Source organism: Cnephaeus nilssonii (genome assembly GCF_951640355.1).
Source record: "Cnephaeus nilssonii genome assembly, chromosome: 12".
In the NCBI taxonomy this organism is placed as follows: domain Eukaryota; kingdom Metazoa; phylum Chordata; class Mammalia; order Chiroptera; family Vespertilionidae; genus Cnephaeus; species Cnephaeus nilssonii.
Window position 1 is genome coordinate 27,013,555 of NC_137083.1, and position 16,640 is coordinate 27,030,194.

Consider the following 16,640-nt stretch of genomic DNA (forward strand, 5'->3'; position numbering starts at 1 on the left):
CAACCTAAGGAAACAGCTATTGTCACAGCTGTGCTTTCTCTCACTGTCATATATGCACACATATTAATGACAACATATTATTTAAGGTATTATTATGTGATACAGTTTCTAACATGGTCCAAAGAACTAGGCCACCCTCCTTAAACAATATTGTCCATATAAATTATTTAATATAAACAATAAGTGCCATATAAATTATTTTCTGCTAATGTAGTTTCATTTTTATCTGGGCTGCAATATTCATATTTAATACTTTATTAAATAGAATTTGCTTCCTATAACTCTAGTCACAGACTCTCTAATCAGTCTTTTGATACTTAAGATTCAAGTTTCTGGTACAGGACCCAAAATTCACCAACCTTTCTGTTCTAATCCAGCTGCCTATACAGTGTTGCCCAAACATTTTCAGAATATTACAACCTCAGTTAATCGTTTCCAACTTCAACCACACATACACACAAAAAAGTAGATAAGAAATACTTCTTATCCTTTTCAAAAAAAGGGAACAAGGACTTTGGCAATGACTTCCCCAAATGACAAGAACAGATTAGCCAGATTGCATTCAAGCCATCTAGGTCTACATTTCAGCATGACACTGGTTTCTAGGCTGAGCTGTGAAATGTATTAAAGGGACCAACATGTCAATAACCAAACTGCTCACTATCAGAGGCAACTACTGAGTTTCATGTTGGTGGCCGTGCAGCTTTCCCAGTGCATTCTCAAGGCAGTGATGTGGGTTCCCACCATTCCCCTTGACTCCTTGGTAATAAACACAGAATCACCACTTTATTAAAGTATATCCAGGGATTGGCAATGTATTGAGTGGACTAACACCTGAGACTCAATACTTCAAAATACTTTGTGCCCCTGAGAAATTAAATACAGACCTTCACCTTCAATTGTAGGGTACCTGCTACCCCGAGAAAAGCACCTCAGAATGTCAATAACATAAACAAGAGTAGGAGAAGCCTTAGGCTTCATCTAATACTACTCCCTTTTTGCACAGGAGAAAACTGAAGTCGAGAGTAAAAAAGACTTATTAAAGTCACTTCACTGACAAATCCTCATTTTTATCCCAAGTGTGTGTCCTTTACTAAGACCTCATATTCAGTGGATTTTTAACTTTATCAGAGTATCAAATACAGTAATCTCTCTCCAAATTTAGAGAATAGGTTCTTGAAATCCCTTATATCAAGGCAATTAGCAAGTGATGGACTTAAGACTATATGGTGAAAGTAGGATAAGGGAGTCTAAGATGAGGAGTGAATGATGAAACCATAAATATTTTTATGTGCACTCCAGTAAAACAGAAGACAGAAACACCCAATAAAAATGGTGGGAATTGCATCTTATATAAGTTAACAATAATGGCTACTTAAAAGCTAGTTTTTATTTATTGTTTATTGCTTACCAGGAGCTTCCTATCACCAATTTCAATGAAAGGCATGTAAGCGCATGTTGTTTTGTGCAGATAACACATATACCAAAATTATTTTTTTTAATATTTTTATTGATTTCAGAGACCGAGAGGGAGAGAGAGAGAGAAACATCAATGATGAGAGAGGATCATTGATGGCTGTCTCCTGCACACTCCCTACTGGGATGGAGCCTGAAACCCGGGTATGTGCCCTGATGGGAAATCAAACTGTGATCTCCTGGTTCAAAGGTCTACGTTAAACCACTGAGCCACGCCAGCTGGGCACCAAAATGAATTTTTTTCCTGTACTATCCCCCATCCAAATGCCTGGGGGACATTGACTTCAAGAGCCTTGTTCCTCTCTGTCAGCCTCGGCTTCATGTATCTCAGGCATCACTGGTTTCAAGTCTTAGATTTACTCTCTCGTCTTCCTTTTCCTCTCTTTTGATTTCCTCACAGAAACCATTTCTCCTTCCCTGCAATCCATTTTGTCTCCTCTTCAAAATTCCCAGCAACCAGTTCCTTCTTTTCCTAATGATTCCAATGGGGGAACAACTACAAATTTAACGTTCTTGAACTTTCCAGAAAAGAAAACAGAAGCAAATCCTCATACCTTTGTAACCCTTTTGTTATGGACCAAATCACTAAAACAAATGTGCAGGTACAGCCCCTTATGAGAAAAAAAAAATTTACAAGTCAACCACAAATATACACAGAGCCCAAGGAGACTGTAAGACACGTGTTTATTTGTCCCATAGAGTCACCTAACTTAGTCCCTATAGTCAGTTTCAGTTGAGCATCTAGGAGTTCCTTCTCCCTCTAACCTCCTCTGATCTTCCTCTTTCTCCTCCTGAGTTCTTTGCTCTAACTTCCCTGCAGGCCCCAAGATCTTACTTTCTGCTTCTAGCTAGCCAAAGACCAAAACCATGGAAATCTTTGCCCCCACCTCTACCCTGGGATGGAAAGAGAGAAATTTACTGTCGGTAGAACTTGATACCTCCTAGGAGCAGGCCTACATCTTTCACTTTCTCCAAAGAACTCATTGTATAACTGACCTTTATACCTTCCCTTCCTAATATTGATGGCTTTTCATAACAAGACTCAGAGAAAGCTTTAAGATACCCTTCCTAGTAGGGATGAAAAGGGGAAGCAATCAAAGAAGATAAACATTTTGTATATGAGGAAACTGAAATTGTGAAACCTGATTTAATGTATAATTTTGAGTTAATAGGTAGCCCAACACTATACAGTTTCTTCAAAGGATTCCCTGTAAACCTTAACCCTTTCCCTTACAAGTCACTACCCGCCCGAGGCAGCCAGAAACAATGGCTAGGTCTTGACTCAGGGTTACAAAGTATGTTAAGCTAAATGTAATATCTTGACCTAAATTATGTTCCAGTTCCTGAGCTCTAAGGTGGAACAACACCCCTTCGCTCCTTTTCTATAAAACCAGACAGAGAGATTCCAGAGCAGACCTCAAAGCTGTCCTCAAGATCTGAAGAAATGATTTCTTATCAGCTCCCAATACGACCCTGAACCTCTAACCCACAGTGTCTTGTGATTTTTGCCCTGTATAGTCTGTAACCTATATGCCATTGGGGAGTTCCAGCTTTTGAGCATTAACTTCCTGTTCTCCTGCAGGGTGCCATTCATAATCAACTAGCCAATCTTCTTTCTCAGCGTTTAGTGTTTGGCTGAGCTAACGCCAACTGGACAAACTCTTTCTTTTCAATAGCAATTGTAAGATACTTATTTGTGCCCAAATTCCCATCTCTTCTCGCCTCAGATTTTATTCCATTTTCACTCATATGTATTCTGCTTCATCAAGATTTCTCTTTCTAGTGCATCATTCCAATAGCTACAGAGATGCTGTTCAGCCTCCATCCTAAGAAAAGAAGACAAGTTTTTCTGCTCCCCTTCACAGCAAAGCTCCCCAGAAGTGTTGTCTAAACTCACTGTCTCTAATTTCCTTTCCTTCTTTCCCTCTTACTGTTCAAAATACTTCACATTTAAGTTCCTCCATTCCCTCCTTCACTATTTCAAATGTTCGTGTGATATAGGTACATATTGCTACTTTTAAAAATGAAGATTTTGAACCAAAGAGATTTTAATTAAGATCTCAGCAACATCGCCTAAACTAAGGAAGACTCTCTTCTCAATTGCAAATACACAGAAATGCTAAATAAAACAGTGCATCATGACACAAGGTAAAGATAGGGAAATCTCTAACTACACGAAACTAGAGGGCGGGAGCCAGAGCTATGCTCTGGGCAGAGCTCTATGCCCCCAAGGTCCTCTGGGACCATCCTTCCCTCTTAAACGTACTTTAATCCATCTTTTATGCCTAGGATAGCCTTTCAGTATTCCCTCTTGGATGTCTAACGGGCATCTAAAACGAACATGTCCAAAACTGAATCCTGATCTTCCCCTAGAAAAGCTGTTCTCATAGTCTTCCCATGGTTACTTTATTAGTTGTTGATTAATAAACAACAACTCCACTCTTCTAATTGATCAGGTGGACAACCTTGGAGTCATTCTTTACTCTTCTTGGTTTCTTATATCCCACCCCCAAAGTGTCATCACATTAGCACGACCAGCCTTTTATCACAGTATCTTTTACTATTACCCTGGTCTACAGCACAATCATCTCTTGCCTACTTTACTGTAGTTACCTCCTAAGTGGTCTACTACTCCTTCTCTTGCCCACACCTGTCTATTCTCACAGCAGCTGAAATACACCCCCAAAAAAACAAAAACAAAAAGATCATATCTCTCTCTGCTCACAACATTCTAGTTGCATCCCTATCTCAGAGAATAATTGCCTAAGTGTTTTCCATGACCCTAAGACTTGGCCTGATCTGGCCTCGACACCTTACTGACCTCATGTCTTACCACATGCTTCTCCTCCTTCTCTGTGCTCCATCTACTCCTGCCTCTTGCTGTTTCTCAAACACACCAGCCAGATTCCTGCCTCTGGGCAAGAATAACTGATCATGACTGATAATGATTTAATGTCACTCTCCTTGGGGTTATTTGCATCTGGCAAGGCTTTGGCTACAAGGAAAAACTTCCCATAATGGACTATGAAGCCATTTTAGAAGACTTTGGAGGAAGATTTTTGGGAGGAAGTAGTTTCTCGAATCACATAGTTTGATTAGGATATATGACTCATATTAATATAGTCACAATTTTAAAATTTTTAAAGTTTCATGGACTTTAGAACTAATAATCTTACCCAGTTCTCCTTTCCCCATTATTCTTTAACAGTAATAGATAATAACTTCTGCTTTTCTTTAAAGAAGTCATGTAATCAACACAGTCTTTGGGTGGAGTTTTTCAAATGCAGAAGGTTTCAGAGACAAATATTTACCTCTCCAGGAAACCGGTACCAGAATGGTCAGTGGCTAGAAGCTGCTCTTCTTTGAAAGAAATTATCATCTAATCTGGTTCTCTCTGCACTGCCTCTTTAGATTGTGAAATGTGGCTCAGAGTCTTTACTGCTTTCCTTTCCTTTGTTACAGGCACTTGCTCGGGGCTGAAGGTGGTGGTGCCATCGTACACCGTCCATGGTATCAGGGGTCAGGCCCTCTACCTCCCTGTGCACTATGGATTCCACACTCCGGCATCAGACATTCAGATCATATGGCTGTTTGAGAGACACCACACGATGCCCAAATACTTACTGGGCTCTGTGAACAAGTCTGTGGTTCCCGACTTGGAATACCAACACAAGTTCACCATGATGCCACCCAATGCATCTCTGCTCATCAACCCACTGCAGTTCACCGATGAAGGCAATTACATTGTGAAGGTCAACATTCAAGGAAATGGAACTCTCTCAGCTAGTCAGAAGATACAAGTCACTGTAGATGGTGAGTCCACTATAAATGCTATGGGCAGCTGGGTAGCATGGCAGTTAGCCATGACTCAGATTAGACTACCTGGGCTTTAGGTACTGGCTCTCCAATTTGGGGCAAATTAATTAACCCACAAAGCCTCCGTGTCTCACAGCATGAATGGCATTATCTACCTGGTGAGGTTTTCTGAGGATTAAATCAGAGAGGAATGTGAAGCATATTCAGTGCCCAGAAAAAGGTAATCAAGCAATAAGTAGAACTTTTTGGTTTGCCTGGAAACTATCAAGTATAAAGTAATGAGATGGAGAAAATTTTATTTTCTCAGTGCGGAATACACCCTGGGAAGATCTCTAATTTTGTCACATGGAGGTTTTTATTTTGACACACTGGGTCGGGGAGGATGAGATCTGTTTAAGGACCAGACTGAAGAAACAATGGAAGTTGTGGGAAATGTCCTCTGAGGGAGAGTGGGGTCAGCTAACGTTCAGACAGTTATTTTCCTTATTGAGGTATTTAAATGGCATACCTTAACTATACTATGCCCAAAGGCCAACTTCTCATTTTCCCCTCTAAACCCATTTTTTTAACAATATTTCTCCTAAATTTTCATAAGTACCAACTCCATTCCATCAATTGCTTAGGGCAAAACCTTGCCATTACCATTGCCCCCCCCCCCTTTTTCTCAAGTCCCACTTCCTTTCTAAATCAATCAAAATATATTTTTTTTAAAAAGAAATGTATACTCATTCTTAGAAATTTACCCATTTGGCAGATATCACATTACTACAATATATTGGGCTCATGACATAAAACTGGTTTCCTATATCTCAAAGTTCCAATAGGAATCTCTACTGGTTTTGTCTTTTACATCCCTAATCCTATCTAATAAAGAGGGGATGTGCAAACTGACTATCACGCTGTCACAAAGATGGCAGTCCCATAGCCACAAGATGATGGCGCCCAGTCCCCTCAGCCCCACTGGAGTCCCCAGTCCTTTCAGCCCCACTGGGGGGGGGGGGGGTGGCAGGCGTGCGGTGCGGCCAGACCTGCCCTCTGCCACCAGAGTCCCAGTCCTTTCAGCCTAGCCGGGGAGGGGAGGGAGAGCGAGGGGGCGGCAGGGGCATGGTGTGGCCAGACCCGCCCTCAGCCCCCCAGCTGCCCAGAGCCGCCCGAGGCTCAGGTAACCAGGGCCAGCCTGCAATGGCAGCAGCAGAGGTGTGATAGAACCCCGAGGGCTCCCCGACTGTGAGAGGGGGCAGGTCGGGCTGAAGGACCCCCCGCCTCCAGTGCATGAATTTTCATGCACCAGGCCTCTGGTTTGATATAATCCCAGTATCCTATTTCCAGATTGAGTCAGTTTTGAAGTGTAGGCGCTGGTTTGTTAAAGTGACAAATGTAATGTTGCAAAAACAAATGCACAGCAACTAAAACATATAATTAGTTCGCTTACATAAAAGGAAAAGTAATGGGTACATATATGATTTTCTAAAACTTTCCCTCAATTCCCCACAAGTATAATATATATGAGCTTTATATTTTGCAAATAGTAGAAGTTTGGATTCACCACATCCATCCCACCAGCTGCCCTTGGGATTAAGGATGTTAACTTTGTCTGTGAGAGTTTATCTTCATATTGTCAGCAAGCACAAAACAGGAAAGAGGGCCCCTGATGTTCTTCACCACTAACTTCCATTAGCTATAAAGGTTTTCATCAGAAAAATCTTTGAAGAGTAAGTTCTAGAATGTGATTATTTATCTGCTATGAATTATATTTTTATATCTGTTATTGTTTTGCATTTTTAGTCTCTTCTTTAATTATTGCCTGAACTGTTTACATTTACGAAGTGTAAAACTATAGAATCATTTCCCAGAGATTTAATATGTGAGAGACTTCATAGATTTTTATTAAAATGTCATGGTGGTAAAAATCATTTCTGTCTCTCTTGATATTGCAGACCCTGTCACAAAACCCATGGTACAGATTCAGCCTGCCTCTGGGGCTGTGGAGTATGTAGGGAACATGACACTGACATGCCTGGTGGAAGAAGGTACCCGGCTGGCTTACCAGTGGCTAAAAAATGGGAGACCTGTCCATACCAGCTCCAACTCCTTTTCTCCCCAAAACAACATTCTTCATATTGCTCCAGTGACCAAAGAAGACATTGGGAATTACAGTTGCCTGGTGAAGAATCCTGTCAGTGAGATGGAAAGTGACATCATTATGCCCACCATATATTGTAAGTTAAAAAAAAAAAAATCATGACTTTTCTTCTGGGAAGTTCTCACAAGGGTAGTCACAGAGACTATCAATACCAAATGCCATTTGGTTTTTATAGTGCGGCTATAATCACACTTCCTCAGCACTGTCTTATCATGAAATATATTTGCTTGCATAACCCTATTTCTTGACGTTCAAGTTGAGATACTGGCCAAGGGCCTTTCAGGATACATTTTGTGACTTAGTGCATTGTGTGACCTTATTTCCAGTGGAAAACAGGAACCTCAATTTCAAGAACCCAGAACTAGGCGGAAGACACTAAGTTATTCAGCCCCAAGGAGGATAAGTTGGTCATCTTAAACTAGAAGAGAGATGTGCTCTGTGACCGACCAAAGGGAAAAATAATGTGTCCAGGCTGTTCTCCTCCCTCCCCCATTCTCTCAGCTCCATGTTTAGAGTCAGGGTACAGGGAGGATCATAGTCAGAGAAGACAGTTATTCCTCAGGAAGGTATTCAGTTCCCCAGGGAACAGCACTTATTTCAGATTTCAATTTTCTTTGGTCCTTTTCGTTTCTGTTGTTGTTTAACCTCGTGTACATAGTTAAGTTAATCAAACTCTTCAGTTCATGCCATAACATCAGCACCAACCCAAACACGATTCCTCTCTTTATTATATTTTAAACCCAGTCCTCTCTACTCCAGAGCACCACCTCTAGCATGTTTAATATCACACTGTAATGTTAGCTTTGCACGGAGTTTCTTAACCTCCACCCTAGTGACATTTTGGGCTGAACAACTTCATTGTTATGGGATGTTTATAGGATGTTTAACAGCATCCCTGACTTCTACCCACTACATACCAGTAGCAACACCCCCCAGTTGTGACAACTAAAAATATCTCTGGACATTGCAGTATGTTCCCTGGAGTGGGAGAGGGGGCAAAATCTCCCCTAGTTGAGAACCAATGGCCTCTCCCACTGGGAAGTCTTCTTATCAGATACCATGTAGCTCAGAGCACAGCAGCAACAGCAGTGTGAACAGGAACCGTGAGCCATGGCAGAGGAAGACGCCTCACCCCTGTGGCCCGAGGATGGAGGGTTCAGCTGGTTGAACCATAAGGGTAGAAGTAAGCCTGGTAAACTCAGAATTCAGTGAGTTTAACGATGAGCCAGTTCCTTCTATCAGAAACAGAAGAAATTTTATCATTAAAGAGTGCCAAAGACAGAAATTACAGCTTTTCACAGAGAAATACCAAAACACCACTCACTGCCAGCAAATTATATAAGATTTGTTTTAATCATTAGTTGTGTTAATACCAATAACAATGGTACTATTTTTACTGTATAGCTGAACTTTTAGCTTTATTTTTAGTTTTACATAAACTTATATTCTGGTAACATTGTGAAAAAAACTCTGTGTGCTGAGAAATAGATTCATAGAGGAAATATAAACTATGACTATAATATGCACAACTAGCATTGAATTGGAGTGAAAAATTTGGTACCGTCTATTTATTTGGTACTGTCTATTTACTATGTGGTCACATTCTTGACTGAATAAGGCTATTCTGATATGAATTAAAACTTCCATTCAACTCCAAGTAGTACAGACCTAAGCTTCAAGTTACTTAAACAGATGTAAGGAATGTGAGCAAACTGAATCAAATCTAGGGCTATGTAGACACATCCTTACATTAGTCTTTATTGTTTTGTCTAAATGGTTTACGTTCACATAGAAAAGGTACAAAATACAAAACAAGATATTAAACCAACCAGATTTTATCTAATGAATATTAATCCCAAAGAAACATCATCATTCAGTGTAGTGACAGACAACAGGAAGTGAGATCCTGTTGGATCATTCCCTATTAACCATAGGAAACCTGATCATGATTTGCTTTGATCACAGGCTCTAATTAATATCACGTCATTTGGAGAGTCAGTGGTTTTGGGCCTCAGCTGTGAATTCAGACCACCCGGGTTAAAGACCTGGTTCTGTCCCTTTCTGTGCATCAGTTTCCTCATCTCATTATCTACACTCTCCCCAATGTAAGAGAAATGGAGGATTAAGTGAAATTTTATGTATAAAGAAGTCAGCAAGAGGCACATAGGAAGAACTCAATAATGTTAGCTCTTTTTTTCCCTTTGAGACAGAATTATGCCGACATAATTGGCAACATGGCAGTAAGAAGTTATGGAAAGCCTGGGTAATTTAGAAGATACCTGCAAAGAGAAAACCAAAAGAATACCTTTAGGAGAAATTTTTTCTTCCCTAAACATTACTATATTTTAAATTAACATACTTCATTTTTCTATATGAAAATATTTTCTTTACATTAATTCTTTCTTACATATATCTCTCCATTTATCTGTCTATCTTTAAATTCTGGCCACAAAGTTAAATAAAATATTCCTGGAAGAAATTGCATAAATACTTTGGCACATGAAAGTATCATTTGTATTTTTTACACTTTTATTTTGCTATATTGTTTATTTTAATCTGGAAAAGGGAAAATAAGATTTTTCTTTCAACATGTTCAAGTTTATGCTCCAATTACATTATGATCACAGAATATGCTGATATACAGTGTGCAAAGTATAAAAATGGGGAGAAAACCCACAATTATACCTGTAAGTGTTAAATATTATACTTTAAATGCTATACCTTCTTCCCTTTCCTGTGTTATTTGAAAGAATTAAAATATCCCAATTTGAATACAGTAAAGTCATATTTTCAAATATATCTTCTTTTACAGACTGAACTTTCTTCTTCACATTCTTTTAGATGTAATCTATGGACATTTCACAGAGAAATGTCTGTCCTGAGTATAGACTAATGACAGTAGAAAGAACATTGAGAAAATTTACAAATGTAGGTTCTATTTATACATTGTAAAGATGAATACCTGCATTATTTAAGATTTTTTACTCTTATTAGAGGTAATTGTAAATATAGTATTATTATAATTAATTTTCTTTAGTATTTCCTCATTCAAATGCGAAAACCTTCACTTAGTCAACACCACTTAATGATATTCACTCATTCATTTATTCATTCTCTCATATTTTGATTCAAAAATCAAATTATCATTGTATTGTTTATTCTAAGCAATTATTACATAGAAACATGCATAGAATATAGAAACACTACCCAGAGTTGTTACTTTATTAACTTTTCTTGCTATCACTCTTTAGCCCTATTTTATTGTTGTTGTTTTCTTTTCTTGGTTTGGGGTTATAAGAATTAAATAAAATATATAATCTGAAGATTTGTCATTTATCCTTTCTGTTGATATGGCATCAACATGTCTGCAATCTTTATCATTCCATGCAAACTGGTAATACATGCCTTAGTTGATGTTGTACCTCCTTCTCTTTCTTCACCTGCTTACGTGCTCCTGGTTACATCCTCTTCCTTCACATCTTCTCTAGAAAGACTCACCTGCCCCACTCTGTCTCACTTCTACGCCGCCAAGAGGTTTGCTGTGCTCCTGCAGTACCCTATGTACATCTGCCCTCTGGTACTCATTGAATTATATTTTCCTGAGTCTCTTACACTCATCAGTGCTCTATACCCAGACATTATTCACCTTTGTATCCCTAGGGAAATACTTGCCACAGATTAAGAACTCAATCAAAGTTTCTTGAATTTGACTAGAATGGAACAGATTATCTTTCTTCATATCCCTCTCAGATTCTAGTGTTACTTAATGATGCTGTAGAGCAGGGGTCCTCAAACTTTTTAAACAGGGGGCCAGTTCACTGTCCCTCAGACCGTTGGAGGGCCGGACTATAGTTTTAAGAAAACTATGAACAAATTCCTATGCACACTGCACATATCTTATTTTGAAGTAAAAAAACGAAACGGCAAAAACACCCGCATGTGGCCCGCGGGCCGTAGTTTGAGGACGCCTGCTGTAGAGAGACTATATTCCCATGACAAGATAACAGCTTCTTAAAGTGCTTGTGCCCTTCGTTGTTGTTTTCCTGACCTGAGCAGAGTTCCTCAATAATATAGTAAATGTCAGATTCCAATATTCCCCCATAGAAGTTCACACCACAATTTAGAATTTCAGCATGAATCACCTAATCTGTTTTCTTAAGGCACTGTTTCTATGACAGCTTCTTTCATGAAAGCAGGAATTATTTTTTATTCTGGCAGAAAAAAAAAATGTGTAACAAAATCTACCAAGATTGACCATATATTTATGAGGATATGATGTCATAATCTGGTATTGATCCTGGTAGAATACAATGTCAAGCCAATAATTCAGACAAATATCTACTTGCAGTTCATGAAATGTATATGCCTTCCAGCTCTTGTAAATAATAACCCAGTAACCACTGCATTTTGTGTGTAGCATATGGCACCACTGCAGGGAAGTACTCTAAGTGATAAAAATTAAAGGGAAAAAAAAAGGTCATTCACAGTAAATACTTACCATCTGCTCCCAAGCAGGGTGGCAAGCAGCATCATGATGAAAACTTAGGTACTGTTGCCACCCAGCCATAAATTGTTAAAGAGAACAGATGATATGTGATTTTACAAGTCATTTAGTAAACAGCCCTTCCTGAGGCAAAGGGTTCATTTCTATTGGGAGTTCTCTGCCAAAGGCAAGGAATTGAACCGCAATCCAAAGTCAAAACAGAATTATCTTTCTGCTTTCATCTTCAACGTCAGAGGCTGCACTGGTCGAATATTGGTTGAATCACTCCAAATGTCTTTCATTGGATTGCTCATTCCCATGAATAATGTACTAAGTTGCACCTCAAAGTAAAGGGATGGTCAGCCCGAAGTGATAATGAAAAAAGAAATAACATCATAGTTCATTAACAAGAAAATAGATTGATTATAAGCAGTGTGTAGAGTGTGAAAGAAAAATGGGTAAGATCTATACGGGAGGGAGGGAGTAAAGAAGAAAGACTAGAAGATCATACAGTGAAATATGGATATTTGTTCTCTGAGCGGTGAAATTACAAATAAGTTTTCATCTTTGTACTTCTCTGAATATTAGGATTTTCTTCAATGAACATGTTTTTTTTATATAATCAATTTAATAGGTTACATTTTAAGAAATAATATCAGAAGCAAGCAACCAAAATGCTTCTGGTTTTAGGTTCTAAGAACTATAGGAAATGCTTGTGGGGGGTGAGGGGGGAGTAGGGAATTTGGGGTTTTTGAGGCTAACTATGAAGAGCCAGATAACATATAATTAAGACAGCTAGAGGACAAAAGATTATGCCAATCAATGAAACCCAAGAAATGGGGAAGTAGCAAAATCAAAATAAATATGAGTGTTGGGAAAATAAGGTAAGATAATCAGATTCCTTTATTTAAAATCATGTTCTAAACTAGAGTGATGTTATTAAATTAGATAATCAGTCTTATTCACCAGCCTTCTCTGCAAATGGGCTTTCTCTGCAAATCAAACCCACTCTCCAAAATGGAAGAACTACTATTTTAGAGAATATTCCATTATGTTGCAAGGTCCTAAGGCAATTCCAAATGAAGATTTAAAAAAACTAAAAAAACAAAAAACTTTAATGTCAGCACACTTTGAACGAAATATCCCTAATTTTTATGTGTGTTCATTATCAGGTCATTTGTTTTTATAGTCACCATCTAGAAACCCTGAAAAGCAGTGGGAAGGCAGTGGCTTAAACTGAATGGCTGTATTTTTAAGACCACACTTCTCTTCTTTATCTGTCTTGCTTCGCTCTCAGACTTTCAGTTTTGTGTACAGACTTGGATCCCTTGTTGTTCCAAGTCTCAGTGGTTGCCTCCCACTGGTTTTCTGCTATGTGAACCACAACCAGCGCCCACCGGGTAGTGGCCTTGGCTTCCCTGATGTTCTAGCCGTGATGACAACTTGAAGGGCCCCTGCCGCTGCATTGAAATGAGGGGACAGTGTTACAGGGTTCTAAAGCAGTCACAGGAAAGGGACATTCATTTCTCTTCACTTTAATGCTCCATGTCCAGCTCCTGGTTACTTCAAACTTTAATGTTTGCTTTCTAAAAGCAGGATCATCTCATATATACACATTAATCTACAGGTTTCTTTCAGATGTCTATGTGTCTTTAGGAAGCAAATATGTGTAAAGTGTATGTTCCCTAAGTAAATGTAATTCTTTGTTTGCATCTTCCGCGTCTGTTATATCTTGGGAAATTTGTTTTCCCAATGGTAGGTTGGTCAGAAAATGCTGATATAATAGAGAACTATTTTGGCTATCTGAAAATTTGAGGCCGGCTTGCCAGTATGCAAAATAGCTTTAATACAGCATGAATCATAATGTTTCAAAGGTAAAAAGAACTTTAACAGCCTTAGCTGGTTTGGCTCAGTGGACAAAGCGTCGGCCTGCGGACTTAAGGGTCCCAGGTTCGATTACCGGTCAAGGGCACATGCCCAGGTTGTGGGCTCAATCCCCAGTGTGGGACATGCGGGAGGCAGCCAATCAATGATTCTATCTCATCATTGATGTTTCTATCTCTCTCTCCCCTTCCCCTTCCTCTCTGAAATCAATAAAAATATTTTTTTTAAAAAAGAACTTTAACAACTATTCATCTAGTCAACCTTTTTATAGTAAAGGTGATGAAAATTTGACCCAAAAAGTTTAAATTACTTCTGAAGAAAACTTAACTAATCATTGAAAAAAAAATCAGGATTTAATCTACCTTTCTATCCTACTGTCTAGTCTTAAATTATTTCACATAATGAGAGATCAAATAGCTAGTTCTTTTTTTAAAAAAAATCAGAACCTTTAAGATTAGGTTATTATTGAGCAAACCATCCACAGACAACCAGCTTACAAATTTTTTGAGAGTAGGAACTATGTCCTAACACATTTTTTATCTCTTATATACTATGTTATCTAACACCTAGTATCTCTCAAACAAGGATTTGTTGATTGATTACTTGATTAGCTGAGTACAGAATATCTAACTCGATAGTAATTTATTATAGAACTAATACTATAATTAGACAAAAAAAACTATTGTGAAAGTTATATCACTTGCATTTTTAGAGAGGTAATATGAAAGATTAAATGCATGTATTTTAGAATCCTAGCTATACTATGTAATAGGTATGTGACCAAGGCAAAATTAATTTTTACATTATCTCTTCATCTTATAAGGAGAATAATAATCTACTTCATGTGACTGCTTTAAATATTAAATGTGGTTATCTACATAAGTAAAGTGCCTTCAGATGGCAAATATCCAATAAATGTTGGTTATGATCAATTGAAAAATGAGCACCATCATGCATGAACTTTGAAGTTTTTGGAACATAAGCCAGGATTTAGATTGAATGATAAAAACCTATCCAGCTAGGGAATATTTTTTAAATATATTTTTATTGATTGCAGAGAGGAAGGGAGAAGAAGAGAGAGATAGAAACATCAATGATGAGAATCATTGATTGGCTGCCTCCTGCACAGCCCCTCCTGGGGATTGAGCCCTTGACCAGAATCAAATCTGGGACCCTTCAATCCACAAGCCAACACCCTATCCACTGAGCCAAAATGTCTAGGGTGGGAATATTTTTTTAATCTCTCTCTTTATTCTCTGAAGAAAGCAATTGGAAATGTGTCTCCATCTGCAGGCAATCTGAAGCCATAGAAATAACAAAATGCTATAGGAATATTGTAGTGTGAGGAAAAAACACCATAGCCTATCCATAATTAAGTAGTTTATTGATGATCAATGAATATTTGTTAATGATAATAAAGATGTATTTTTAGCCCTGGCCCACGTTGCTCAGTGGTTAGAGTGTCAGCCCACGCACCAAAGAGTGGCAGGTTCAATTCCCAGTCAAGTGCATGTACTTGGGTTGCAGGTTTGGTCTGCATTCAGGAGGCAACCAATCAATGTGTCTCTCTCACATCCATGTTTCACTCTTTCTCTCTCTGCTTCCTCCCTTCCATTCTCTCTAAAAAATCAATGGGGAAAAATATCCTCTGATGAGAATTAACAAAAAAAGATGTATTTTTAAAATTTGTTAATTGTTAAAATGTCATGAAAATATGCACATATAGAACACCCCTTATATCTATTTGCACAAATTTATGTTCCATGCGAAACTATGTACCTGTATTTTATAAATATTTGTGTAACATATCCTAGCACTGAGAAAAAACACACATATAATACTCAAAATATGACTGTCAAAGATAAAATAGTGGCCATAATCTAATTTTAAATTGCTTTCTAATGCAATTACTGTTTCATAAAGATTGGATTTGTCTATCAAGATTGCATATTTATCAATATGTTGCTCAAAAGCTTAGCACCACGATTATGACAACAGTGTCTGTAAATTTGTAATATACCAAGTTTCAAGGCTTTCACTATGTCAAATAAGGTCATTCACATCTCAAATAATTATTATTTCCAAGGATATCAGAATAAAACATTTTAAGTCCTTATCATTTATTGGGAGTCTAAACAAGGACCTATTGCCCAAGTTTATCTTGAAGACTTTCATAGAAAAGAAAATGCTGCTAAGCTCTCCCAAACTTGTAAACTATATCATGTTTATTTAAGTTACCTTTTTTTTTTAAACTAATGCAGATGGACCTTATGGACTTCGAGTTAATTCTGATAAAGGACTAAAAGTAGGGGAAGTGTTTACTGTTGACATTGGAGAAGCCATCTTGTTTGATTGCTCCGCTGATTCTTATCCTCCCAATACCTACTCCTGGATCCAAAGGACTGACAATACAACATATGTCATTAAGCATGGGCCTCTCTTGGAAGTTGCATCCGAGGAAGTAGCCCAGAAGACAGCTGACTATGTGTGCTGTGCTTACAACAACGTAACTGGAAGGCAAGATGAAACTCATTTCACAGTCATCATCACTTCTGTAGGTAAGTGTGACATCAAAGGCCAGGATCCCAGTGAAACACAAACACATGCTGGCCTTACTCTACACCTATTGGATAATTACGTGGAAGAGAATACCGCTGTGGGGTTGTTGATATACTCTAAGAAACTCTCTTTCCTGAGTTAACGAAGCCATGCTTCCATGAGTCAAAGAAAGAAAACCCAAAACAGAATGGAGAAGGAATCCAATTGCTAACTCTGAGGGACTGATAAGAAAAAGAGAATTCAGTTAATTATGTGTTTCAAAATATGCATTCGTGCTTT

The 16,640-nt window shown here is 38.3% G+C and overlaps 1 protein-coding gene across 3 annotated transcripts in view; it reads left to right on the top strand.

Moving 5' to 3' along the window:
- The window catches only part of HEPACAM2 (HEPACAM family member 2), a gene marked incomplete at its 5' end in the record, with an annotated part of 43,348 nt that overhangs the window by 8,863 nt on the left and 17,845 nt on the right, over positions 1-16,640 (top strand). For 2 of the 3 annotated variants that reach the window (XM_079785935.1, XM_079785934.1), the window contains 3 exons: positions 4,939-5,289; positions 7,230-7,511; positions 16,064-16,360. In XM_079785935.1, coding sequence (XP_079642061.1) covers positions 5,085-5,289; positions 7,230-7,511; positions 16,064-16,360 — 784 coding nt within the window. Of the gene's footprint in view, positions 1-4,895; positions 5,290-7,229; positions 7,512-16,063; positions 16,361-16,640 lie in introns of those variants that run through there. The other variant, XM_079785933.1, reaches the window with a different exon arrangement.